This window comes from Aythya ferina, assembly GCF_964211825.1.
Source record: "Aythya ferina genome assembly, chromosome: 3".
In the NCBI taxonomy this organism is placed as follows: Eukaryota; Metazoa; Chordata; class Aves; order Anseriformes; family Anatidae; genus Aythya; species Aythya ferina.
In genome coordinates this window covers 34,995,797-35,022,564 of record NC_140298.1, presented here as the reverse complement: position 1 = coordinate 35,022,564, position 26,768 = coordinate 34,995,797, and the positions used below count along the sequence as shown (strand labels likewise).

The window sequence follows — 26,768 nt, the reverse complement described above, 5'->3', positions numbered from 1 at the left end:
GTAAAATACACCAAATAAAAAAATGTAATTCAACATCAGCAGCAGTCTTTTCCAGTTACCTGGTGCAAAGCTAACTGAAATCCTTCTTTTTTTTTTTTTTTTCTTCCAGGAATCTATATCAACCTGTAGATTTGCACAGCGAGTTGCTCTTATTAAGAATGAAGCAGTTCTTAATGAAGAAGTTGACCCCAGATTGGTGAGAATTATTTGGAGATAGAGGGAAGGAAATTGCTTGGTTTTAATTTCAATAAACAATTGCAATCATATGCATGTTGAAAATTTTATGCTAATTAATTCATTTAAATCCTTTTTTAGATGCAGGTTCCAATCTTATCTATAAAATAGCTGCTATTCTTAGCATTTCTTTTGGAGATAATAATAATCAAATGATCAAATGAACCTTTATAAAACCCCTAACAAGTAACTTACAGTGTCCCTCCCTTGTGTAGTTGAGCCACATCAATTAGCATAGATACAATTTGGCATAGCGTAGATACATAGTACATGCTGTATAAAACTTACCATATAGGTGGATGATGGTTCTTGTAGCTCTTTTTATAATTAAATTTTCCTCCAATACTGTGCGTTACTGGTAGCTGCTGTAAGTTAAGCACTTTTGAAATTAGAATACGTAATGTGTTCTGCAGAATACATTGAGCATATTGTGATGTTAATGACGCTTCTCTGGTACAGCAAGCAGTGCAGTGAATGATCTGGCATGGTGGCTTTTAACCATCCCAAAATGCACTGGAAGGGCTATACACCTGGGTGAAAGCAATCCAAATTTCATTATATTTTTTGACAGGTATAGAATTGAGAAAACCAAATCTCAGCGGTAGTTAAAACCACCATGGAATGCAAAGGGTCAGAAGAAGGTCTTTTATAAGTAAATTGACATCAACATAAAGGCTAAGGAGAATGTAAGCCTGCAGCTCAGTATGGAGCAGTAGACCTACTGACACATAGCATTGAAAAGGCTGTTTTGCCTCAGCTGTTACTTGTAAAGCTTTGACATCAGGCCCACAGGTCTTACTAGCAGTGTGTTCTCTGCAGTGGGGAAGGAATGTTAGGGAACACTTAGGCCACTTGGACAAGGATAAGTCCAAAGAATCAGATAGGATGCATGTGAGGGTGTGGAAAGACATGGCCGAGGTCACTGTGAGGCTATTTGGTATCTTTGAAAGGTCATGGCAATCAGTGACCGATGATTGGAAAAAGGCAAATATCATGCCTATCTTCAAGGAAGTTGAGAAGGAAGGTTTGGAGATGTACAGAACTGTACAACTGTTAGCCTAACCGCAGTCGCAGGGAAGATTATAAAACAAATCCTTCTAGAAGCTGTTTCCAAATACTTGAAGAACAAGAAGGTGACTAAAAGAAGCCAGTATGGATTTATGAAGAGTAAAGGATCCATGACAAAGCTGATTGCCTTCTACAATTAGATGACTGGTTATGTGAGCAAGGAGAGTGGTGGATGTTGCTTATCTGAGGTTTAGTAAGGTTTTTGACACTTTCTTCCATTGCATTCCCATAGTGAAAGAGATGATATATGGATTGTATAAGGTTGGTGGAAAACTGGCTGAACTGCTAGGCTTAAATGAATGTGATCAGAGATGCAATGATCCCTTGTGTAGTTGGATCAATAGTGTTCAGTGTCCTTATTAGCAACCTCAGTGATTTGACAGAATGCACTCTCAAAAAGTTCACAGATGATAGCAAATTGGGAGTAGCGCTCAGTAATATGGGAGATAAGGCTACTATTTAGAGAGCTTGATAGGCTGAAGAAATGATCAACTGAGAAGAATCTAATGAAGTTCAACTAAGGTAAAGGCTAAATAGGGTGGTATAACCCTATACAGCAATACAGCTGGACACCAGTAACGTAGAAAGCAGCTTTGTAGACATAAGTCAATAGTGTGATGTTGTGATGAAGACCAACTAAACGCTGTGCTGTATGAGACAGACTATAGGTCAAGGGAAGTTATTATTCCCCTTTATACAGGACTTGAGAGACTGCATTGAGAGCAGTGGGGCTAGACCTTGATTTACGGAAGCAAGGCCCAGCAGAGTGACATCAAGATGATCAAGGGACTGGAGCACCTTATTATATGAGGAAAGGCTCAGAGTTGGATTTATTCACCTTTAAGAAGAAAAGAATAAAGGGATCTTGTTACTTTATATCTGTCTAACAGGTGTAGAGAAGTCAAATCAAGAGTCTTCTGAATGATAGACCGTGATAGGACAACAGGCAGTTGACACGTCGCACCGCACAAAATTTTACTTATATTTGGAAAAAGTTAAAGATTAGGAAACATGTTTACCATAAGGGTGGTTATATATTGAGATAGTCTTCCCAGGCAGAATGTGGACTTTCCGTCCTTGGAGGTAATCAAAATGCAGCTGGACAAGCCCTGAGGAATGTGACCTGTTTAGCCCTGCCTTGAGATGCAATTAGACTAGATGACCTTACACACTATGGTCTTACACAGACCAACTCTTTTATCTTGCTTCTTTGCTAACACATATAAGAGTTCTATACAAAAACATTTGTAACAAGGGTATTCTATGAAAATTTAGATGTGGTGTCATCTCAATTTTTTTCAAAGGTCTATAGTAATTGGTTCTGTAAGACTTTCACTGTATTCTTTCAGAATATGCTTTCATTTTTCAAATCTGAGAACAGGAGGGAAATGTAAAGCAGGAAGGCTGTAGTGATGTCATTCATAGAATCCTTCTATTGTCAAGTTCTACAGAAATAAGGCACACTACTGCACTGGAACAGTTTGAATATTAAAAAGCTAAGAAACATGCAGGTACAGACCTTCCTTGAGATTGGTCCAAGGAACATTTTATTAGTTAGGAAGAATGAAGTCTGTAAAGTTACCATTAAGAAAAAAAGGAAGACAAGTAAATGAGATGTAGAAATAGAATTTCCACACTAAGTCCTTAGGCTGATGATCACATCTCAAAAAGCAGCAGAGGAACTCTGTGGAATGAATCAGGGATTTAGGCAGGGAAGGATGAAGGTAGTAATCCATGTTGGTAAAGCATGAAGCATTGCAACTTAAAGAAAAGATGTTTCTTCTTTTGGTTTGTGTAACAAAAATGTACCTTAGGTTTTTGTTTTCAAAATTTGGTTAGTCTTCCTTTTGAAATATTTTATATGCCTCTAGTTTTGCATACCTTATTTGTTTGAAGATGTGCTCTTTAGTGATAAGCTTTACTACATTAATAAACCTTTGTTAGTTTATTTAATGTAATTTTCTATGTTACCTAGAAAAATTATTTTTCTAAATATTAAATACACCTATTAAAGATTGTCAATTCAGCAAACTATAGCAGATGATAATAGCTACTGGATCAGCATGTTGTGTATCAATGTTGTTTTCTGACGTGGGAAATATTTGAGTGGGGTTACACTTCTTGTGCCAAAGCTGCTTAGATGGATACATAGTAAGAACTATAGATGCATTTCAGCATACCTTCTGTCTCTGTGAAACACACCCACGCACAGAAAAAAAATGCAGCAGGCACTGAACAATTCTTACTTTCTTGTTGTCCTTTTTGTCTTTCTCATGTAGGCTTTGTAGTAGCAAATCATGTAAAACATTCCTTCCATGGCCACAGAAGCCTCTGATTGAGGTGGAACACATGCAGGCTCTTGAACATTTACTACATCCTGTGGAGCTATACTCCACAAGTTTGGTATGTCTCACTCTGCACGATCATTTAGCAAGTAAAGCAAAAGTGGACTCGGGAGGGTTAGAAATCCATCCCCTCTTGTGGAAAAGGCAGGGGAACATGGGTACCTAGGCTTTATATGGCTCTGTGCTCACTATGGAATTTGTTGCCCATCTTAACTACCTAAAGTATATTCCCAGTGTGCAGCCTGATTATTTAGAAAAGTGCTGAATTTATGATTTTATGTCATTTATTTGCATTATTTATCATCTGTAATTTGAACGTATGTTTTATAAATAGAGTGCAGAATACTTCTTGGTAGATATAACCTAAGTCTGATTGCTGTGTAAGCTCAATTCTTCATAATGGAAACTTCCTCAATATCTTACTAAAAGTTGCATATGTACTCCTTTTCCTTCTTAAGCAACTTAGCTTTGTACTTTTCTCACTTACGACCAAAGGATTTGATTTAAACTGAAAACCAAACTGTTGAGCCTGAACTAAATCTAATCTAATCTCCTCTGGTATTCATTTAAAAATATAAATTAAAATATTATCCTACTGTAGATTTTTGTTTCTTTTAATACTACTTGAAAATCAATATTTCATCCACACCTTGAAAATAATGTTTATGTTGTTGTCAGATAGAGGTTAATCATGCTAATTAATTTGTACTTCAGAAAGGGTACTATCACTCCCACTATCTACTTTTTTGTACCGAATCCACAAGTTTATTTTATTTTATTTACTCTTGGCATAGACTGTGTCAAAATTTGGCACCAGAGTAAGGCAATCTAAAATCAGGTGAAAATGCTTGGCCTGCAATATTCTTGAAGTATTCTTGCAATATCTGTAACTAGCAGTTCACCATCTTAATAGAATCTCAGATGAAGTATTTTTGACAAAATTAACCTTTCATAATTTCTGGTAACAAATATGTTACCAGCATTTTTAGAGTTTTAAAAAAATGTTTATATGTATGTGTAAAATATATATGTATACTTAAGTAAATTCATTCAAAATTGAGAAAATTATAGTTAAACATTAAAACAAATACAACTATTTGAAGGAATTCTAATATCCACTAAAGGTATGTCTAGAGTCTCAACAATAATTTTTCTATAAAGTGTCTATAAAATCAGGAATAATTAATTTTTTTCGCGAAAACATTATTTTCTTGGAAGCATATTCTGTACATGGAATTGCTGAATGGTTGAGGTTGACCTCTGGAGGTCATTGTCTAAACCTCTGCTCAAGCAGAACACGTAGAGTTGGTTGCCCAAGACCATGTCCATAAAGGTTTTGAGTATCAGTGCACTCATATCCATCTAAAAATATTATTGGACTTCCGATGCATTTGAGCCATTATAAGGTGATGCATCATGAAAATGATACATCTTAAAGTAACCAAGAACTTGTTCATTCATGTTTTAAACTCAAATACTGTTTTTGAGTTATGGAACTTGACCTTGGGAGGATAATGATTTCTAAAATATGTCTTTTATATAAATATTTTTCCAAAATACGTTTTCCAGTAATAAACTATTAAAATTTAAAAATCCAGTACAGTTCTGCAGATCACATTTTCAGTCATTACTGTTCGTTAAAGCAATTGCATTCTCATAATTAAAGTAGTAATTTAATAATTATATATTTGCTGTATCAGCAACTGTATGCTATAATTCTATTAAGAGTGGATTGTTACATGTAAGGTTAAAATGCTGATATTGTTTTGGAATTTCTGTTTCTACAGGGAAGAGAAAAATCACTTTTGCTATTTAGTTCTCTTTCTAACAGACATCAGTGAGTTCTATTTTAAATGTTTTCATCACTAGCAAGTAAAACTAATGTTTTTGCTCCTCCTATGGTGATTTTTTTTTTCTCTTGCAAGTAGTCTGTTGAAGTCTTTCTGTACAATCATGTCTTCTAACACATAAAGTTTACAGAGTTTGGATGACTTTTCTTGTTTTTATAAATGGAAAAGGAAAAAAAAATGTGTTTGATGTATTTAAGTTCTTATTTCTTATTTGGTGTATTTCTGTTCTGAAAGAAAAAAAAAAAAAAAAAGGTTGTTTAAAACAAAGAGGAAAGCAAAGTAAATATTTCACTAAACTTAACCTTTTAATGCAAAATACCTAACCTATATAATAATTTGTAGGTGATGCTTTTTTTATGCTTTGCTGTTTGTAGATGGTTGTCCAACTGCAAAAGGAGATCCAAGAGTTGAAAGATGAGCTGGCACTGGTGACTGGCAAGCAAAGAACATCAGAGCTTTCACAAGAAGAGCTACTTCAGTAATGGCTTACATTGTTGTTTTGTTGTTTGTTTGTTTGTTTTTTTCATTTTCTTCTTTTGTGGTGATAGTTTTCATCAGTTTCTTTGTTGGCATAAATATTTAAATTCATCTCAGAGTTTTAAAGTTTTCACAGTGAATAATAAAGTAAAGTTAGGTGCCAGGTTAGAATGGCAGTTTTCCATGAAAAGCTGTATGAGGCTGCTGGCTGTGTTTCTGCAGTCTCAGCTTTGAGGAACTGAAGTAAAGTAAATGCAAACGATGGGAATGCCAGACAGATGCCAGGCAAAAAGAAGTGTTGTATAATAGTGCAGAATAAAATTAAAAAAAAAAAAAAAAAAAGTATTTCTCAAAAGTGGATATACAATCTAAATAGAATTCAAGAAACATTCTTTGTACTGAGAAGTGTTGTGCTGTAGTGTTAGTTTGACATATGTCAAGAGAGAGCCTGCATTTCTAACACACAATTAATCAATGTCTTAAAAGCCAAATATTTTTATATATTTTTTTTTTTAACTGAACATGCTATTCATTTATGTGTTGTAATATCTTACAGCTTTTAGTAAAATATCAGTGCAGAATATAAGAATTCTATGCATAACGTAAAAATATTTTCTTATGGCTAAAATTTCAAAATAGCTATATTCAATTTCGAGGTTTGAAAAATTAAGTGATCTTGTGGGACGGACCTATTTAATCTCTGTGCCTCATCTATATAAAGTAGTAGTAACTGTTCTGAGATTGTTGGGTATATTAATGATAATGAAGGTGAAGCTGCAAGAATTTTGACAATGACTTTAATTTAACTTGGAAGTGCTCCAGAAGAAAACTAACAGTGCTAAACATTTCCCATACCATCCAGGAGATTCTGCAGACATGCAGCAAGCTGCTACCTTTAAAGATGTCATTTTTCGTTGTCTGTTTTGATTGTTTTGTTTTGTTTTAATTCAGAAACTAAACGATATCCATATCAAGGATGAGGAACCAGCATTATGTAAAAATTTCTTGTATAAAAATATAGAAGGATCTTTCTGTTTCTTTACTTTACTTTATTATTCACTATGAAAACTTTCTTTTCTTTACATAATTACCTTAATGGCTAGTTTCTCTTTACCCTTACAGAACTAGTCTTTCACAAGATGAGCCACTCTCGGGGACTTTATTACAATATACATAAATAACCTATATATTCATTTAAAGATATACTTTCCTAACATCACTGTTAAAAAATCTCTCAGTTGAATTTTCCCTTGTGATCTTGCTTGCTGTTTAGTTTGTGTAGGGACATTGATTTTTATTTTATTTATTTGTGCCAAGGCCATGAACCTCACTTCCTAAGATTTCCTGTCTGACTTTTTTTTATGAAGTTAGTAGTCTCATAGGCAGAAATGGGTTCACAGCTGATAAAGGTTTTTAACAGAAGTGTGCAAAGGAAAACTAAGAATGTACAGTCTGCATACAGTTGCATTATAGCATACGTACAGGAGGCCTTGTTTCATAAATGCATAACTAAAAGGTATAGCAGTTGAATATTTTTTCTTTTTTATCTTTATAGCACAATATATGGAGTGTTACCTTGTCAGAAAAGGTTGCTCTTGAGATAATAGCAAGGAATTTTGCATCTCAATCCTCCAAAGAGAAGCATGGAGGAGACTTTCTGCCTTTAATGAGTTTCTACCTATAATAAGACACAGAATGGGAAAATAGCCTTCAAGGACTTCAGCTACATTAGGACAATACAAAACTTTAAGTTGTTTAAATTTATCTTATAGGTATGTTTACTCAGGTTCATGTAGTACACGTGTTTCAAAAATGTGTTCTTGCTTGGAACAAATGTCCTTGCAATTAAGATTCAGAACCAAATTTAAATACTGCTGACTGAGATACAATACATTTCCTGAGAATCAATAATCAGCAAAAAGGACCACAAAGGATTAACCTTATCAGTAATAAATTCCAGATAATGCCCTTGTTTCAAAGATCTCTCTTTTTTTTTTTTTAATATAGACTTAAAATGGAAAGCAGACTTGGGTGTACAGAATTTTTTATGGGTGACATAGTTTCAAGCAGAGAGCAGAAGACACTGCTAGAGAATTACTAACATATACATGAGGCATTCGGACTGGCTTATTGATTCTGTATGCCAAATGGAATGTTGAAAAAAAAAAAATTTTAGACAGTTCAAATGCAGGAAAATGTTAAATGTCATGCTCTGAGTTTTGCATTTGTACATGTTCTTGCATGCAGTGTACACAGGTAAACAAACTGATGTGAACTTAACAACCAGGTAAAAGTATAATCAACTAGTCGCATGAAAAGGCATGACTTCATTGAAAATACCTTTCCATATTTTTATATACGTTTTGAGCTTGCTTTTGTTTGGTGATATTTCTGACCATGCTCCATGCTGGCTTAGGTTTGTCTGAGCATCCTGTCATGATCATTTTAGAGCATTTACAAACATCGACAGATAACGTCTAAGTGTTCTGTCTCTAATGAGAGTCTTTTGCTGTGTTATGCATTAAACCTTTATGACAGATCTGTTTGTTGAAACTGAGTTTGGAGCTACTCATTACCTGGAGACTTTGCACAAATTAAAGAATAAATATACAAATGGATAGTCCAAAATATAAAATATAAAATATAATATAAAAAATGGATAGTCCAAAAATAAATATACAAATGGATAGTCCAAACAAAAGTATAGAGTCAGGTGAGGGCTGATAAAATCACAGTTTACTATTTCTGGAAAATGTCTATGGTTTTCATCTACTTTTGCACGTAAAATGAAACTTAAATAATATTGCTGAATGGGAGAGAGATGGATCAGATTGTTATGACAAACAGAAGAGGAAAAGAAACATGGCAAAGGTGATAGCACAACATGCTATGTTGCACTTTATTCAGAGTCACCACTTGATAAAAATTCTTAGGGGGATTAGTACTTTAGAGGATTCCAGAAATAATATTCTTTTTTTGATTGATGCTTTTTTAATGCGGCCAGAAGGGAAATTATAACTAGGGTCATTATAGATTTCAAATGCTATTTGGACATTTCTACTCAGTTAAGATATCTTCTGTTTTAACTTAAATAAACTGTATCTTGGCTTGCATATGTATGCATACACATATATATAAATAGTTCAAGTATGTATAGTTCTTTTCAAAAGTCTTAAACTTTTACAAAAGTCTAGTTGTAAGGAGGAAATTAGCTAGTAAGTGTTACTAAATATATTTTAATGTATATTTATTGTGTGTTTAATTCTTATTCTGATTCATCAATTCAAGAGAGGTCAAAGCAAAATTTGTCTTCTGAAAGACAGTTCCATGCCAATTTCTGTATTTATTCATTGATCAAAGGTACAAAACATGTCAATCAAAACTCCATGCACTAAGTACATATTAATTTTGTTGTCTCTGCCCAGATTCTTTTCTCAGGTACTTTTTGGTAGAAGATGGATGCCAGAATGAAACTAGATCTACTGAGTGCATATGTAGAACCAATACTATTTTTTCACCTCTGGTCACGATAATGCATAGGCTTTGGCTCTGTACAAGAGTTGCAATAAATAAATTCTAGTGATTGCCCTGGAAATAAGTATTAATATCATATAAAATAGTATTTTGTATGTTTCTTTACTTAGTTATACTAAACATTTATTACGACAATGAGCTTCATTCCACTTGCTTACTTTCAGGGTATTCGAAATAAAGTCAGTAGGCTTCTCATTGCAGTTCAGACTGTTAGATTTTTTAAGATATTTTGTGAACAAGCTGTAGTTCTTTCTTCATTCTTTTTTTTCTCACTTGAATCTAGAAATGTCTTCACTAGAAATGTCTTCAGATTTTTTATTTTTTTTTTTTATTTAATGAAAGGGGGAGAAAAGGCCAAACAGACTTTCATCATAACCACTACAATGTCACATTGTCATTCATTAAATTTACAACAAAATGGAAAACAAATGCTCTTGACTTCACTTATGAATGATCAGTCCTGTGAATAAAGGCACAGCTGTCTAGAATTCTTACTTCAGAATTCTCTGTAAAATGGTAAGGACTACTTTATTACGTCATATTTTTGGTTTTATTATTTTATTCTCATAAATGTTAAACATACATTAATTCTGCCACTCTCAATCTGTTTATTTAAAAATCATGCCATAAAAAATGCAGCTATGCTACAAAAGTGGCCCAAAACGTAGTTCGTAAAATGTTTCCAAAATCTGTATTGCTTGCTTTGGATCACACTATCTACTTCCTCAGCTGTAAAGGGCTGATCTCTAAATATTTCTTTAAGCTAGAGAATTAGTGCCTTGTTTAGAGAGAAAAAAAGAAAAAAATGAAAAAAGACAAAAAAAAAAAAAGAAAAAAGAAAAAAAAAAGGAAAAAAAAGAACACTTTGCACTATTGAAATAAAAATACAGCGAATAACATCATAGATCACAAACAGAAGGAAACTATACCCCCATAGGTTTCTGTACTATGCTTTAGAATGGGGTAAAATAACATTGAAATTATTCTTATTTTTTAATCTTTTTTGTAAGAAACATGCCAAAAGTAAAAGGGAGAGTCCTTTTCATTTGAATCATTTGGGATATTTTTTTGTTGTTGTTGTTGTAAATGAGCTCACTAGCAATTTACAATGTGTGCCCAGAAAGTCAGGATTTTGAATCAAAGTCCTGTGCTCCAGAGCACCCACGCTCCCAGAGCCTTTGCCAGTTGGAATTCTCTGGTAACAGGGACGGAAGTCCTGGCTTAGCACTTTAATTTATTAATAACTTTACCTTATTTCTTTCAGATATATATGTTATTACAGACACTTCTATTTTTTACTTCAGCACTCATATATTGTTCATCTTACTCATACCCTGGATTTCTTATTAATTCTTTCTGTCTTTCTTTTTTCTCTTTCAACGTTGTGACATCTGTATGCTATCAGGGCACAGACAATATTGCACTGTTGTACATTGTAGAGTTTTTAATAGCTACTTGTGCTTAAGCTATTGGACCAATGGTTTAATTTACAAAGCAGAGCAAATGTTCTTATTCGTTGATGTCAGTGTTCAATTTCTGTTGCAAGGTGGAAGAAATAGAAGCATATTACCTTGGTTTATGTCAATACAGGAGACAATGGATTTGTGCAGAAGTTAGCAGGCTGACTGACATATACTGTGTAGGCAATATTCAAGAGAAGCTACCTTAACTGTAGCTTTAAAATATCTTACACTAACATCGAGTTTAGGTGCCTGATTTAGAATCCTGTTAAATCAATGTGTTTCATGAGAGGACTTGTTTTTTTCTCTTAAGTGTTATGAAATCTTCTGTGACAGCACAGCAAGGTCAGATTCTTTTTTTTTTTTTTTTTTTTTGAAAATCTCATGGTAACAATTTATGAAGGGATATGTTCAAACACGTCTGTTCATAGCTGATTTTTGAACTCTCACTTAAATCCATTGAATGTCTGGTCATCTGAGGTGCTTGAAAGTACCAATAAACATATATTTCTTTCTCTTGGCACTTTAAATACTTTCTGTAAAACTTTTTCTTTAGAGCTCATATCTAATAAAAAAACAGTGAATCTTTACAAAACCTCTCTCATCTACATGTATACTGTAGAAATGTCTCAGTGTTCATCTGTATGAGACCTTTGGACTTCCTTGTTTGATTGGTGTGTTTGTCCCTTGTTCTTCCTTTATATTTCAAGTTCTTGTTACCTTCTAATCAGATTTTTTTTTTTTGATAGTCTGAAGATTAGTTTTCTATTTGTACTTTTAGATGTACTCTATTTATTACCATTGTGGCCACAATTATCAGGTAGTGAGTAACATTGCTTTATGTATGTGCTTTTGCTTTGTTATTACAAAATGCTGTTCAGGAAGAAAAAAATATACACTCTGCTATCTACCTGACATGTTTATTCTCTGCAAAAACTCTATATACATAGCATTACTGTAGACGTTTTTTAACCTGTATGAGATAGTCTTGATCATTTCACAGTCCTTGCCAGATCTCCCCTTGATTTATTCATGTAGAGATTTAGATCTGTGTGTGTTTCATCACTGGAATGAGTGATTTTCAACTGTGTAGAAACTCTTTACATGTGTCATATTACATGTATATCCTTCTAATCCAGAAGGATCTCTTTACATAGGAGGTAGCAAAAATGACTTTGCCAGTATAGTTAATAAGAGAATGATATCTCTAATAGGAAATGTATGCCTCTTTCCTTCGCAGTGCAAGTGTTGAATGTTAATAATTTATCTGTGGGTATGATACTGTTTGATTGCTTTATAAAATTAGAAGCCTTATTTGCATATTTTATGCCATTTATATACAACTGAAAAAAATCCAAATGATTGATTCCTTGCCAGATTGAATTTAGGTAATCTCTTTGGATGCCAACCTGTTGGTTATGTAAACAGGCAACATATAAAACCTAATTGCTGCTTATAGTGTTAGCAAACTGTGTATGATATTTGTAAATCTGTTTCTACTCAATAGGTAAGAAAATGCTTTTGCTCTCTTTTCAGTTGGCCATATTGCTCTGTTCTCCTGTTCTATTCATCTGTTCTTTTTATAAATATATAACGTGTTTTAGAACTTCAAATTTTGACTATATATGTGGCTTTTTGGTTTGGGGATGTTGGTGGAACTTGAGGGAGGAGATATATTCTACTATGGCCTGAAAATGCCCTATTCCTTTTTCAGAAAGTATGTGCCTCCTAGTTGTGCTCTTGCTGTTTTCTGCTGGCTGGCACTTTTTTTTTCAGATTCTCAAGCTTGCTGCCTCACTTGATGAGATATGTGCTATAGATACCTCCAAGTATAGGCCTGATAATGTGCAGACAATTAATTGCGTCAATAATGTCATCATTGGAGCCATGAAGGAGGCATTATCCATTTGGCCTCTATGGGAAAATCATTTTAGAGGTCTCCAAGATATCTCATAACATCATTTTATAGGAAATCTATTGCAGAAGTCTAGATAAGCAAACTTCTTTAGTTGAAGGAACCTCTCTGCTGATCTCAGGTGTTTCAGTAGCTTCTTTGTTAACAGTCTATTTTTCACAAACTTGGATTTCCGTTTTACTTGTCATAAAGTTCATGGTTGACACACAAAATTAATTGTTCTTTAAGTGAACTTAATTTTGATAGATGATACACAGTGATGGTGATCAGGGTTAAAAGGCAAGCTCTCCTAGAAATGAATCATGGCACATAAAACAAGGTCAAAACAAGTCCTTCCAAATATGTGTTTTTAGATCCTGCATGCTACTGAGAGCTCTAAACTTTAAAAACATACTCTCAGTTGGCTAGGAATACTTTTCTGATGCATTTCAGCTGTGTAATTTGCATCCTGCTTCATGGAAACACAAGACTGATTCAGAAGTGGATTTTATTTTTTTTTTTGTTTGTTTGTTTGTTTTTAAGATGAAAATCTGTTTTTTGGTGAGCAGGTAAAACTGAAGTAGCAGAGTGCTCATCTTACCAATCTGGAGTTGTGCTATCAGTAAAATTGCTTGGAACCTAAAATACTGCAGATAGAAAGCTTTTGTAATTTTTCTGTGGTCTAAATGGTAAGCAGGCTTCATTAAAGAAAGAATTCCTGACGAGTGGAAAGTAACAGAAGAGAAATAAAACTGATAATGTAAAAGCTGTCTGTGAGCTGCAGTTCTATATGTGTTTACATTCTTAGGAAGAAAGTTATAAAGAGGGGAATGATAGACCAAGACTTTGTGACTGATTCACAGTCACTAACCAGAGACCACTGTCAGTTTAATAAGTTTTCTCCCCAACTGTTCATGACTGGTTTTCTCTGAGTGTGCATCCCAGCATCATAGTAAGAACAGACTCGTGTTTTCATTCAGCTATTGTTATTCAAACTCAACTGAATCAGCATTGCAATGCCTTTCTTTTTGTACTATGTTAATATAAACCAAATATAAAAATGGGGTTTAAATTCATATCATAAATGATGGGATACTGTTCCATTGGCATTAACTTAGAAAATGATTCACTTCTTTTCTGGTGGGAAGTTTTTACTCTTGTTTTCTCTGTTGTTGTTTCATTTGTCTGTTTTTGTTTTGTTTCTCTGATGAGCACTGAGAAAGAAAACCCCATTCTTTGTTTACAGTTGTTTTTCACATAAAATTAGTCTTTATTTGATACTTTCACATTCTTTTTCCTTCAGGGAGTTTCTGTTGGAAGAACTATTCTTCATGATACAGCAGGATTCTGGCACTAGACTTCGGTACACTCTTGCTCCTGTTAGTGTAAGTTAGGCCTGCTGTCTCAGCTAGGCAGAAGCTAAGAATAGAATAGAGCAGAACCTAGCATTCCCCCCCCACTTTTTTTTCCCCCACCTGGCTTTAGCTGCTGTAATAATATTAATAAACCTTTAACGGTGTGTAACTTCTTACAAATAATGCAGCAGCCTGCTTGTTAACAATATTTATTACAAAAAAAAAATGAAAGACTTTATTGGTTTCATATTTGTTTCTATGTAGAATCAAAGATTTTAACATTTCTCAAGCATACTTTTCAGGTTTCATTTGTTGTTGTTGTGTGTTTGTTTTTATATTAGTTCAGTACTTTCACTGACAGTTTCCTGTGGCTAGGTGGTTGTATATCAGATTAATGTAGCATCTTCTAACATTGAAATAGCTTAAATTGACTGTCTTACTTTAAAATTGAATATCAAATTCTGAAATAAAGGTATATGCTGCATATTTTCACTGAAGCAGTTAAGTGTGACTTGTAAGCAGTTGAGTTATTTTCATTTCTTTGTTTGCAGCTCACCACATGACTAGGTTTCTATTGAATTTCAGTTAATTAAAAACTGTTTACATCCTTTCTTTTTTCCTGTTGGTGTTAGTGCTCTTCAACTTCCTAAGCTAAGCAGTAAGGTGGCTAAGGGCTAATTATTTTTTATAAAGGTTACTCCAATATGAAACAAAATTCCTGGTGTTAGAGGCTTTCTCTGTATTCGAGTTTCTGCACCAGCGAATTGCATTTGCTACCAGGTTTTTTATTGTTATTATTTCATTACTAGGTCCTTGAATTGATTAATTTTAGTTAATTTTCATTTTAGTTGGGTGATTTGATTTTTGCCACTGAAGGTTGTATAACTAAGAGGTTATAATAACTGCATTTTATGTTGATAATAAAAGAGTATAATAACAAAACAAAACAACAACAAAAAACACATTCTGTGGTCAGTCTCATATAAGAACAGTAAAAAAAAAAAAAAGCAGAACTACTATAGTGCTGGTCTGCATAAATAAAGTCAAGGAAGGAAAAAAAAATCTCATACTGCATACAACAGTGTTCATAAATACTACATTGGAATGGTTTCTTTGTATGTTTCTTCGTTGGTTGTTTTTTTTCTGCTTGATTCTATCTGTTTCTCATTTTAAGATTTAAAAACTATGTGTTGTTTTTTTTTTCACCCCTCTGGTTTATGAATTTCCTTGGAACCCTTAACCATGTCATAGAACCTACATACACAACTACCTTTGATTTTTCTAAAGTATTTTCCCGTTGTTTTTTGGCAGTGGGTGGAATAGGGACATTATGTTCAGACCAAGATGTTTTTGAAGAACAACTTGGTCACAAACTTAGAAATGCTTCAAATATGTAATATGGTCTTTGCCAAGCCTGCTCATTCTTTTTGAAAATCCATTTTGAAAAGTCTCTTCTTTGGGCAAATTTTTCCTAATTTCTTCTTGAGAGGGCATGCAAATATTAACCTGCTATCCTTGGCATAATGATAGAGGTTCCCCATTACTGCATTTATGGACTGGTTACTCAGGTCTTTTTGAAAATGAATTAGAAACAAGAAACAGAACATACTACTTAAGAGAGGTCAGCATAGATCATCTCAGGGCTGAGCCAGAACAACTAAAACAAGATTTTGTAGGGAGTTTGTTGGATAGATACTCTCTTGTTCCTCTTGAACATCTAGGCACAACTAGATGTTGTTCATGGCTGGGTTGCTTTACAAGGTTTTCAAGTTTGATACTTGCAGACATAAATTCTCGTGACAGCTTTTGGTTAGAGGAAAATAGCTTAAATATGCATTTATCTGTTAAACTAAGGATCAGAGATTAGGTAACCATCTTTTAGTACATAATTATTGCAAAGGAGAAAGTCACTCTCCATCTTTTGAAGGTAACTGAAGGAAAACCAAAAATCATTTTGGATTTCCTTTACTTTTTGCAAAAATGTTTTTCTTGCTCTGCCTCTTTTAATAGGAGGATAACTACTGCCTCTATGTGATGCTTTGACTAGAAAGAATTTGTTGGAGTTGTAATTGCAGATGTCCAATATACATATATTAAATATTTAAATATCTAATTTATGTGATTCTGTGGTCTAGTTTTCATATATTTTATTTACATCATTGTATTTTTTAATATATGTCATTGTAACTTTTACATGGAAACCTTAAAAAAAGTAAGGGGTACGTGATTTCATCTGCGGGTATTGATGGGGATGGGGGGATCTTTTTTTTTCTTCCCTTTTCATTTATTTATTTGTTGTATATTTCTGTAGTGTTCAGGCTAGGCTAGTCTGTGCTTGTTCTAATTCTTAAAGTTGAAATTTTAGAAAAGTATCTAAAAATACACTGAAGATTCTGCAGTTTCCACCAATTGGCGATGAAACTTAATTGGTTTAAACTTCTGATTTACGGTCTGCTATTTCAGACTTGACTTAGTCTGCTGATTTAGACCTGTTTTGCCTTCCATGTAGTCTTTGAGACACCAAAAAAATGAATTATACTGTTATTATTTTTTTTTTCACTAATGCCAAACATATTAAAAGTAGCATAAGAAACAAGAAATAGAAGATCATATCTATAACTCCAGCTTGTCTAACTCATTACACTTGACAAGTTAACTTTGACTCTCAACTGGCAATCAAAAGTAGAGGTTTTTTTGTTTGTTTGTTTGTTTTTTAACAAGGATTCTATATTCTTTTTTCCTCTTGAAATATTTTAACTTTCTGCCATGTTATTCTAGTAATGGTAATGGTGGAAGTTAGTGTAATTTTTTTGATTGATTTCCATAGCCTAAATCCATGGTAACCTGAGAATGGCTAAGACCCTGGCAAACAGGTAATCTTACTCAGGGTAAAATATCTCTTTTCTACATTGTAGTTCAAGATTAAAGGCTCATTTTTATAGATGACTTCATATAGTCAGTCTAGACAGTCTAGTTATGAAAAATAGTTTTGTTTCCTGTTATTCACTGAAATCAATATGGTGCTTAGGATTTTGACAAATACTGACTCTCTCCGTGTCGTATAATCACTATATAGTGTTCTTAATAGTGCAAACGTTTGTCTTTTCCCAGTTAATTATTATTATTCCCGTTAAACAAATGCCTGCCTCCATGTATGAAGGGTTAGTTCTCCTGGTCATGGTGTTTGTAGAGAGTATATGAATATCCTCTTGTACAACAGGACTCTTTTCTTTTTCTGACTTTTTGTTGTTGTTGTTGTTGAACTCTTCATGAGTAAAAAATCATGTAGCAATAAGTAGAATTTTGGTATCTTTTGCCCAGCAGTTTTTGTAGTCTTTTAATGTGAGAAGATGATCAATGCCAATTGATCATCTTTTGTAAATTATATTTATCTTTAAATATCCTCTCTTTTAAGCCCTCCACATGTAAAGTTCACATTGTCTTCAGTGGGTGTTCCATAAATTCAAAAGTCAGTAATTTTGCAACTATGACTGGTATAAACAATCTCTTGTTCTTGTTCTTTAACTAAAGTGATGAAAATGGGAAAGCACAGTTTATCAGAAACTACCTGAGGGTTGCTGTATTCTTTTTCCCCTGTTTTGAGTATTGGCACTTCGTCATGGTGAAATCTGGAGGAGAAAAATAACCAAACCTGTCTGTTATGATATACTGTCATACAGTTCCTAGTTTCCAGGTATTTTTCTTCTAAAAATAATGTTTGTTTGTTTGTTTGTTTTTTTCTGTTTGTCATGCATCTCATAGTTTCATCTTCTCACAGAGAATTGTTATTACAATATAGTAATTTGCCAAGTCTTAGTAAAATAAGTATTCAAAGCCAGGGCAATCTCCCAACCACTTACTTTAGGGCCAGCTTTAGATACTGTAATATTATAATGACTATAATTTTGGTTATGGAGTTACAGCAAAATGCTTAAGATAATCAAATAGCAATAATATTCCCAATCCTGTAATTGAAGAGGATAAGTGACTATTAAGGGACATTCAGAAGGCATGAGTATTATGTGCGGAGATGAACAGAACTAGTCAAAAAAATGCTGGGCACAGACATAGTTCTGAACTCCTACTTTTCTCTGACCATTTGGCTATAAATGCAATTATTTTAGATACAGCAGCTCACTCAGCTTCACCTAAGATCATCTTCTGAGGACAGTAACCTAAATATACAGTTAAAATCATAGAATTATTATTTACAAGACATGTGACTGCAGTTGTTGCCCACCATTTGCCTGTTACCTTAATGGTTACAGCATTTGTCAAGAAGCATGGGCCTTTAATCAAAAACCAGCTGATGGAGGTCAAACTTGCACTTGCTATTTTCCAGAAGCATATCTTAGTAAGTGGGTTAGGGGCTGATTTTGGTTGAGAGGTCCTCTGTCCTCCTTTTTCTTACATTCTGGAACACAAAACCCAGGGAGGTGATAAGAAAGCATGCAAGAGAAAATCTGACTCTATGCATATAGCTGCATATGCATATCCAGCTCAAAGGGATGGTATATTGTGTAGGTTTCCAGTCCAAATATTTTAATTTGGTTTTGAAAGAGCAGAAGGATGTTCCTGTGTGCCAGATTTTCTTATGAAGACTGATTTATTGAAATAAGAATTACTTCTGCCTACAGAGATGTTGTCAGGTGCTTGTTAAATAAGTATAAATTATAAGAGAATGAAATGCTGTCTACGTTCCATTAATCAGAAGAGCAGTAGGTCTTTGAGAAACATATAAATATCTGCATCAAAAAATTAGATGTTCTGCATGGTATTTGGAGCAAGCAATTTTATATATGAAAGTTATGTTATCAGCTGATTCTTGTAACATAAAAATAAATAGTTTTACCTTCTGACAATAACCGTAGATATTAAAAATCCTATGCACAAAGCCTCTAAAAATTTCATCTGTTATGTTTTCTGAGAGGACAGGCTTTAGATCATGTTAATTATTAGATGGCAGGAGAACAGAAGGTTATAAAATAAATGAGAAGAACTAAAGATTACTTCTTCATTGCTTTCAGTTCTAAAACTATGCATTAGTATGTGAAAGTATTTTTTAACATGCAGTTGTACAATCTCCAGTATCAAATCCAGGTTTTAATATCAGGCACAAAAATACCCTGTAATTGCATAGATGTTGAAGGAAATAACCTGCTAATATCAGTCAGCTTGGTGAATCAGAATTTGACAAAGGTTTGTCAAAAAGATCTTTAAATTCTTAATTGAATTCTAATTCTTAATTCTTTATATTCTTAATTTAAATTCTTAATTTAAAACCTTAATGTAAGAAGATCTTTAAATTCTTTACAGAGTTGTCTGTTTGTTTGTGATTTTTTTCCCCTTAAAAATGTTATGTCTTTTCAGGTTGGATAAGTTAATTGAAACGTTTCTGGAAGATAACGATCCTGAAAGCACTCTGGATGTTGGTGCAGACATGCGCAAGATCAAGTACTGCTTCTCTCATGTGAAGGTATTTATTTTAAACATAGTGAAAGTGCATCTGGGACTGAAAATTATTTGAAGGCATTTACAGTTGAAAAGAGTCAAAAGAAATGCAGTACGGTTGAGAGGCATTGGAAAAGGATAAAACAAACTGTGCAATGCAGGGAGAACTGATAGGAATTTCAAATTTAATTAGAAAAATGCAGAAGAATTGTGTAGAAAACCCAGCAAGGATTTCAGCATGTGGTAACTCATAAAAGAGGACTGCAAGTTATTTGAATAAATCCATTACAAGTTATTTGTAAATGGATAGATACATTCATATGTATTCAGAGCACTATGGAGTCTTTATTTTTGACAAATCAAAAGAGATTAAAAAAAAAAAAAGTAAAATACCATATCCTTGAATCTGTTACACTAACTGTTATAATAGTGTTGTAAGCCCTTCTAAATTGTTGAAATATACACTTGAAGTAGGAACAACAGAAATTAATAGAAGGTAATATATACTTTGTATTTTGGGATAGAGCTTTCTGATATAATAGTGTAAACATTCCTGACCTTATTGTCTTTAAATAATTATATTGTTAATGGTGAAAGCACTGTAATGGTAGAGAACACTTGAGTTTATGTGTAGAAAGGGTAAAGTAATTTGTGTTTGGTAGTGAAGGTCAACTAATAAAACTTGCCCGACACTTGATGCAATGCATATAACTTGACAGTCAACTGATGATGAGTTTGTTCTCTCAAGAGTCTAGGCAGGCCTTTTCCTTTGCAGACACAGCTAGACAGTTACTGAGTAAAATAAATACATAGCTGGAGGTAAGGTTACAAGAGCATACCTTTTGTTTGTTTGTTTCTTCTGATAGCAACTAATGAACCATTCAAAGATTTCTGATAAAAAAACAGTCTCACAACACATCTCTGAAGAAAAAGACACTAACAAAGAAGCGGGAAAAGAAGAGTTGAAAAAAATAAAAGAACTTCTGCAGCAAAGAGACAATGAGATCAGTATCCTTTGTGAAAGAAAAATATTAATTTGGGTTTCAGCTGATGTGGCTACAGTATTTTTTTCTGTGTGTGAGATAGGAGTTGCCTGTATGAAAAGAATTTCTCTCTATTGACCCCATTGTGTTAAAGCAATTACTTAGTTCCCAACTTTTATGTGGCAGGACCCCTACTTTGCACCTGCTTCTATTTCAATTGTGACCCAAACCAAAAGTCTGGATTCAGGCACCACTTATCTTTAGAATGGTCTAGCCAAGATCCAAATACTGTGGATAAAGCCACACCTAAAACACTTTCCTCAAGCAAATTAAACCTTTTTTGTAGAACAGGAAATTCTGATACTATATTTTATTAGCTATTACCTTACAAAACATGCATCTTTAAAAATTAAATTAAAGCTAAGGCCTTTTGCATGTAAAAATATTAAACTGCTCAGATGTGCTTTATCCATTTCAGGGCCTCACAGCAGACAGGAGTAGCTGTACCATTGCATGATGAAGGTAGGGAGTTATTTTTAGCTGGCTGACAGAGCTGTGGGCAGACCACAGTATCACCATGTCCTTAACTTTGTGGCTACTCTGTGGGTAAAATTTGAATGTGGCAGAGAACTGAAAAACAGTTTTGTCTTCTTAGATTTATAGGTAACATACTTTCTTTCACAGTTATTAGTAAAAAAGCAAACTCAGCTGTATTCTTCATATACAGCAATTCCAGATAATTATTTTTTTTTTAATATGAAAAGATAATTAATTTTTATTTCATTTGCATGTAGCACGTTACCAGTCTGAACTGAGGTGGCAGGAAAGCTTCTCAATTTTTTTTCGTCACAGAAAATTTTTGCATTCCAAGGGGCACTTTCAAATAGTTTTAGTCATAATACTGAATGATCCTTTCTTTTTTAAAAAAATTGCTCAATTTTGGTATCAGTTTTCAGGTCTGGGTATGCTTCTGGATGTATAGAAACATTTCTTCCTGATATAAATGATTTAATTGGTATGAAGTTGCTAATGAGAAAAAACAAAGCATCTATATCAAATGTTCCTGTACTTGATAGGTATATATGGCTTTGTTTACCGAAGTACAAGGAAGACGCATGTTGGAAAAATCCACATAAGAGTATGTGGATATAGTATAGTAGTAGTATAGTACAGTATGTACATAAAGTATAAAACTTTGAACAAAAACTATTTTTCAGTATGCAGCCTCTAAGTGACAGTACATCATCATTAGAGATTTAATAACATGACTACTGTGATAAAATGATGGGAAGTATTGAAGCTTTTTAGTCAATTATAACTGAATTGTAAAGTGTTTTATTATTGCTACCCAGTTTAGTTATTAATATTCCCCAAAGACTACTTCACATTTTCTGTGGTTCATTTAGAAGATTAATCAGGATTAGAATGAATATAAATATATATATATATATATATATATCTCACAGGAAGTTCTGTGGTTTTGGCTGAATGTAAACACAATTTTCATTGTAAGCCCTCTATCTGTTGTTAGGCAAAATATATTTCTATGAAATATACTTCTAATGAATATGTAGAAATATAAAATGTGGATGTAAATATAAATGTAAATATGGAAGAAATATGTAGTGTTATTGGAATAAATTTCCTAAATACCTGTTCTACTATTTAGTAAGCTTTCTTATTGTGAAAAGATTACAAATGTGATACTCTTGCCAATATACCTGTAAGTTAAGGGTTTATTTTCTTTTCTTTGGAGATTTTGTTTAAAGAATTTAAAGAGTAAAAAAGAGAGTGTCACACAATGTCAATAAGTTATCAGAGTTTTCATTTCTGTTTGCCTGTAAATATTTTTATCAAGCACTGAGTTAATGGGATCAGCATTTGTGGTGATGTGTGAATTTATTAGTGCCTGGTAGAAATGATTCTGCTGTTTTGCAAAAACCAGGGTGCTTGGATATGTTTATAAAAAATATGCCCAACTCTAAATTCACATTCACAAATGGGCTTCCATATGTGAATTTTTCCACTTGAATAAAAAAAACTTAGGGATAAACAAATGAGATTTTTGCTATATAGAAGAAACCCTTGATGATTTCCTTAATGCATCTTGCAGATATTCTAGTAAATATGCTAAAGAAAGAGAAAAAGAAAACACAAGATGCTCTTTTCCAGCTTAATGTTGCCTCTGCTGGTTCTACAGCCTTGGAGCAGTCTCTTTCTATAAACTTGGAAGAAAAGTGGAGCCCGTCTAACTGCTTTAGCCTGAAAGAGGCAAAAGATCCCAGCTCTTCAGTTAACAGACTGCCTTTTCTTTCCAGACAGACAGGTTAGTGTAATTAAGTGAGCAGTTATTGGGTTATTTCAGTATGACCTTCAGCATATTATCAAATGTGTAACAGAGCCAGATTTTATTTATGTATTTATTTATTTTATTATTATTTATTTATTTTAATTTATTTATTTAATACCAGCAGTATTGTGCTAATTCTGTATCTGCAAATTCAGGGATTTAAATTTATAGCCCTCTCAAGGTGTCAATGGCTTTAACAAACTGATGTGAATTCTCTGTTGAACAGTCCTCCAAAAATGGAATATAAATTCAGCTGCAAGCCTACTTCTTCAAGTAAATTTGTTCTCAGAAAAGCATTTTTTAAGCATAACTCATAAAAAATATTAGGATGTGGTGGAGTCACCATCCCTCGAGGTCTTTAAAAGACATTTAGATGTTGAACTTAGCAATATGGTTTAGTGGAGGACTGTTAGTTTTAGGGCAGAGGTTGGACTCGATGTCAGAGGTTGGACTCGATGATCTTGAGGTCTCTTCCAACCTAGAAATTCTGTGATTCTGTGATTTTTCCCCAAAAGATTTGGAGGTAGTGACTTTAAACAAAAAATAAAAACAAAAATCTAAACCAGAACAGTAGATATTGAAAGAAGTTCTGTGCAAGCATTATTAATCATACAGTATCCTAAAACAACAATAAACACTTTTAATCTTTCAGTCTAGGAGAGAAACGTTATATTCAAATAGAATGAGATTTCAGTAATTATGATTCTAGCTCTTATATCAAATTGTAAACACAAACTTTTTTTGATTGTCTTTAAAAATTTTGCTTATGTTATGCTATTTTGACATGGTTTTTATTTATTTTTTTAATAAACCACTGTGATTATTGCAATTATTACTAAATTAATGTGATCAAATGAATTAAAGCCTTAGTTCCAGAAATTACAAATAACTGCATTTTTGTGCATGTGAATAGTTTTATTGAAATGCTACCTTTCTGCAGCAAGACCTTGGTAAGTGAGAACAAATTCAAAATTCTTGTTCTGATGTATTTAAAAATAACTATTTTTGAAGTGGTTCAAAAACTCATATCATTTGCAAACAAGTTAGAGCTGAATTGATAAATAGTGCATTCATTTCAGAAAGCTAACACAACCAGAATACAGTTTTACCATTTGCCATACCTTTGTCAGCAAATGGGTACTATTTATCCGTATGTAACTGATAAAAGATCTCTTAGTAAAGCCATTTTTTGTTATTCATTCTTTACTCTACTTGAGTTGTTTTGTAAAATTTATTAGGTAAACATACAAAGTACTGTTCATTAAGAAAAGAATAATTTGGGACAGATGGTTGGCACAGAGAACCTGCTATGACAATGAAGTTTTTTCTTTGGTTAATCAATATGTAGCTGATTCCTATCCTGTTAGGGTAATGCGTTTTAGGTGGACTTCTGTCATGAAAAGGTAATTTGTTTTGAGATGAGACTTTTTGTATATAATTGGATTGTATATTATATGGCTTTCTCATCCTGAAAGTAACTATAAACCTATCCCCTTCTTTCCATTCCTCTTTTCAATCAGCTTTGGGTCAGATTCTGATATGCCATGATATTCCATGTGGACATGAAAACAATAAAGTCCTCAACAACCAAGATGCAAAATGTGGACATAAAAACCCTCCCTTAGTTTCATTACAATTAATTTATTTTTAAAATTTGTGCTCATATTTCTGTGGGGGCTACAGGTGAATAGTAAGTTATTTCTAGATTATTTTAAGCAGCTTATATGCTTATATGTCTGCAGTCCCTTCCAGTGGCCTGACATTCTTCCACAAGACTAGTACAGTAATGTTGGCAGCATTAGGACTTCTAATCTTCTGTAATTTATTGGTGTTACAAAGATAATGCCTTATAACCTTTTTTGTCTTAATGTTTGTGTTATGGTGCTCAAGGAATACTTTAGAGTAAAAAATGTAATAATAATAATAAAAAAAAAAAAAAGTAGTAGAACAACTGTTAATAATACAACCCATACAGCTTTGCCTGGATGCCTTAAACCCAATCTTGGGAGACCAATTGTCTTTGCAATAATATAATTTAGTTTCTGTGCTCTCTCGTTATTTCGTGTCTCTGAGAATGACAGCATTTTCTCCCTATTGTACAAATAACTATATATATATATTTTTTTTTTTTTGATTTCTTAAAGTTTCTGAAAATAAAAAGCTTCGATACATTTTCATGTTGAAACTAACACTTATATTTAAAAGTTCATGGAGAATAGTCAGACTATTACATATTTTTCAAATCAGTTTGTAGCTACACTAAGCCTAGAAGGCTCTCAAGAAAGGGAAAAAAAAAAAGTAAAAATCAGTAAAAAGAAAGCCAGTATTAGGACAAGCAGTCTATGCCATGATAAAAACTAATAATAAAACTATAAATTACAGTACTGTTGGATCAAGATCACATTAAAATCGGGGGGACAGCACATCTACTTAAGCATCCCAGTTTTTGTAGGCAAGTTAGTATTTTGAGATCCTTAGCTGCAAAGTAGGATAAAATTTCAAATGGTTATAACAGTTCTATTTTATTATAAAGCTTTGACAGTGCAAAGATATAGTGGTACATTCTTCGGCAGCCAAAAACCCTCAGCTCTGTGTGCTAATTGCTGGGATATGACTCTCTTTCTTATTGGACTCAGTCCTGGACATATATGTATGCTTCAGACTTGATTAAGCCAATTAATTCCACGTAACAATGAAGCAAAATGTTTTGAAAAATCACCAGTTGTGCAAAGTGCAGTGGTCAACTTTCATGGCAAGATGTTATTTTCAGGTATGTTATTTTAATGCTCTGATATCCACTAAATAGATATTCTGACTGAAGTATTTCCTTTTGGCCTTCAAATTTCCCTACGGAATTCAGAAGCCATCCTTCTTATCATGGTAATTTCTGATAGCTACAGACCTCCTACAATGATAAAATTGTCATCAGTCTCAGTAGATTTGTGAAAGAATCAGAAAGCAGTTTGACAGAAGCCATTACAAAAATACGAAATGTTTTTCTCAAGATTTAGGAATTACCACAGACCTCACCAGATTTCATAACTATTTTTGCTAATAGAGTCTTTTATATCAGTTAACACAAATATTAAAGAAATCCCAGAAACTTATATTGTCAGCTCCAGAAGTTATGAATACTGACTCATACATCTTATAGATGAGGATAAATATTCATTTAAAAAAATCATTAGATTTCAGGCCAGTCAGTTTTAAAAGATAGTGAAGCAAAAGCAGTATTTAATATTATTATTTTGAAAAAAAAAAAAAAAATTCTTCTGTATACAAAATTTTCAGAACTAACTGAAACCATTTGTAGAACCTGATTTTACAAGGTTTTAAATATACATTTAACTTTAGTCATGTAAATAATGTCATGGGATTTATTAAGTATCTGCTTAATACTTTACAGAAACAGTAACTCAGACAATACAAATTATATTGGCCAGTTAACATGGATTGTGTAAGTAAGGAAGTTTTTATGGTGGTTAATTAAAAACTGTTAACTGCTAAACATTGCAGTTATCTTTCCTTGCATCCTCTGAGTTGGCTAAATGACAATAAATAACAATATTTTTGCAAATTGTTAGTTTCAAAACCCACATAAAACAACTTCCAGTAACTGTAGGCATAATTGTTGCATAGTTGTATTTTTTCTTTATTTACTATCATATATATCTGCTTTACATACTCATGACTTATGCTTCTGCGTACTCTCTTTTATGTATTTTGTAAATATTTTTTTAACTGCGAGAGAGAATCTTCAACTCAAA

General features: G+C 33.1%; 1 protein-coding gene across 5 annotated transcripts in view; it reads left to right on the top strand.

The window, feature by feature from the left end:
* Positions 1–26,768, top strand: part of KIF6 (kinesin family member 6) — a 174,640-nt gene that overhangs the window by 53,912 nt on the left and 93,960 nt on the right. For all 5 annotated transcript variants that reach the window (XM_084513564.1, XM_084513565.1, XM_084513563.1 and 2 more), the window contains 5 exons: positions 110–196; positions 5,872–5,975; positions 19,588–19,693; positions 20,535–20,676; positions 22,765–22,977. In XM_084513564.1, coding sequence (XP_084369690.1) covers positions 110–196; positions 5,872–5,975; positions 19,588–19,693; positions 20,535–20,676; positions 22,765–22,977 — 652 coding nt within the window. The remainder of the gene's footprint in view (positions 1–109; positions 197–5,871; positions 5,976–19,587; positions 19,694–20,534; positions 20,677–22,764; positions 22,978–26,768) is intronic.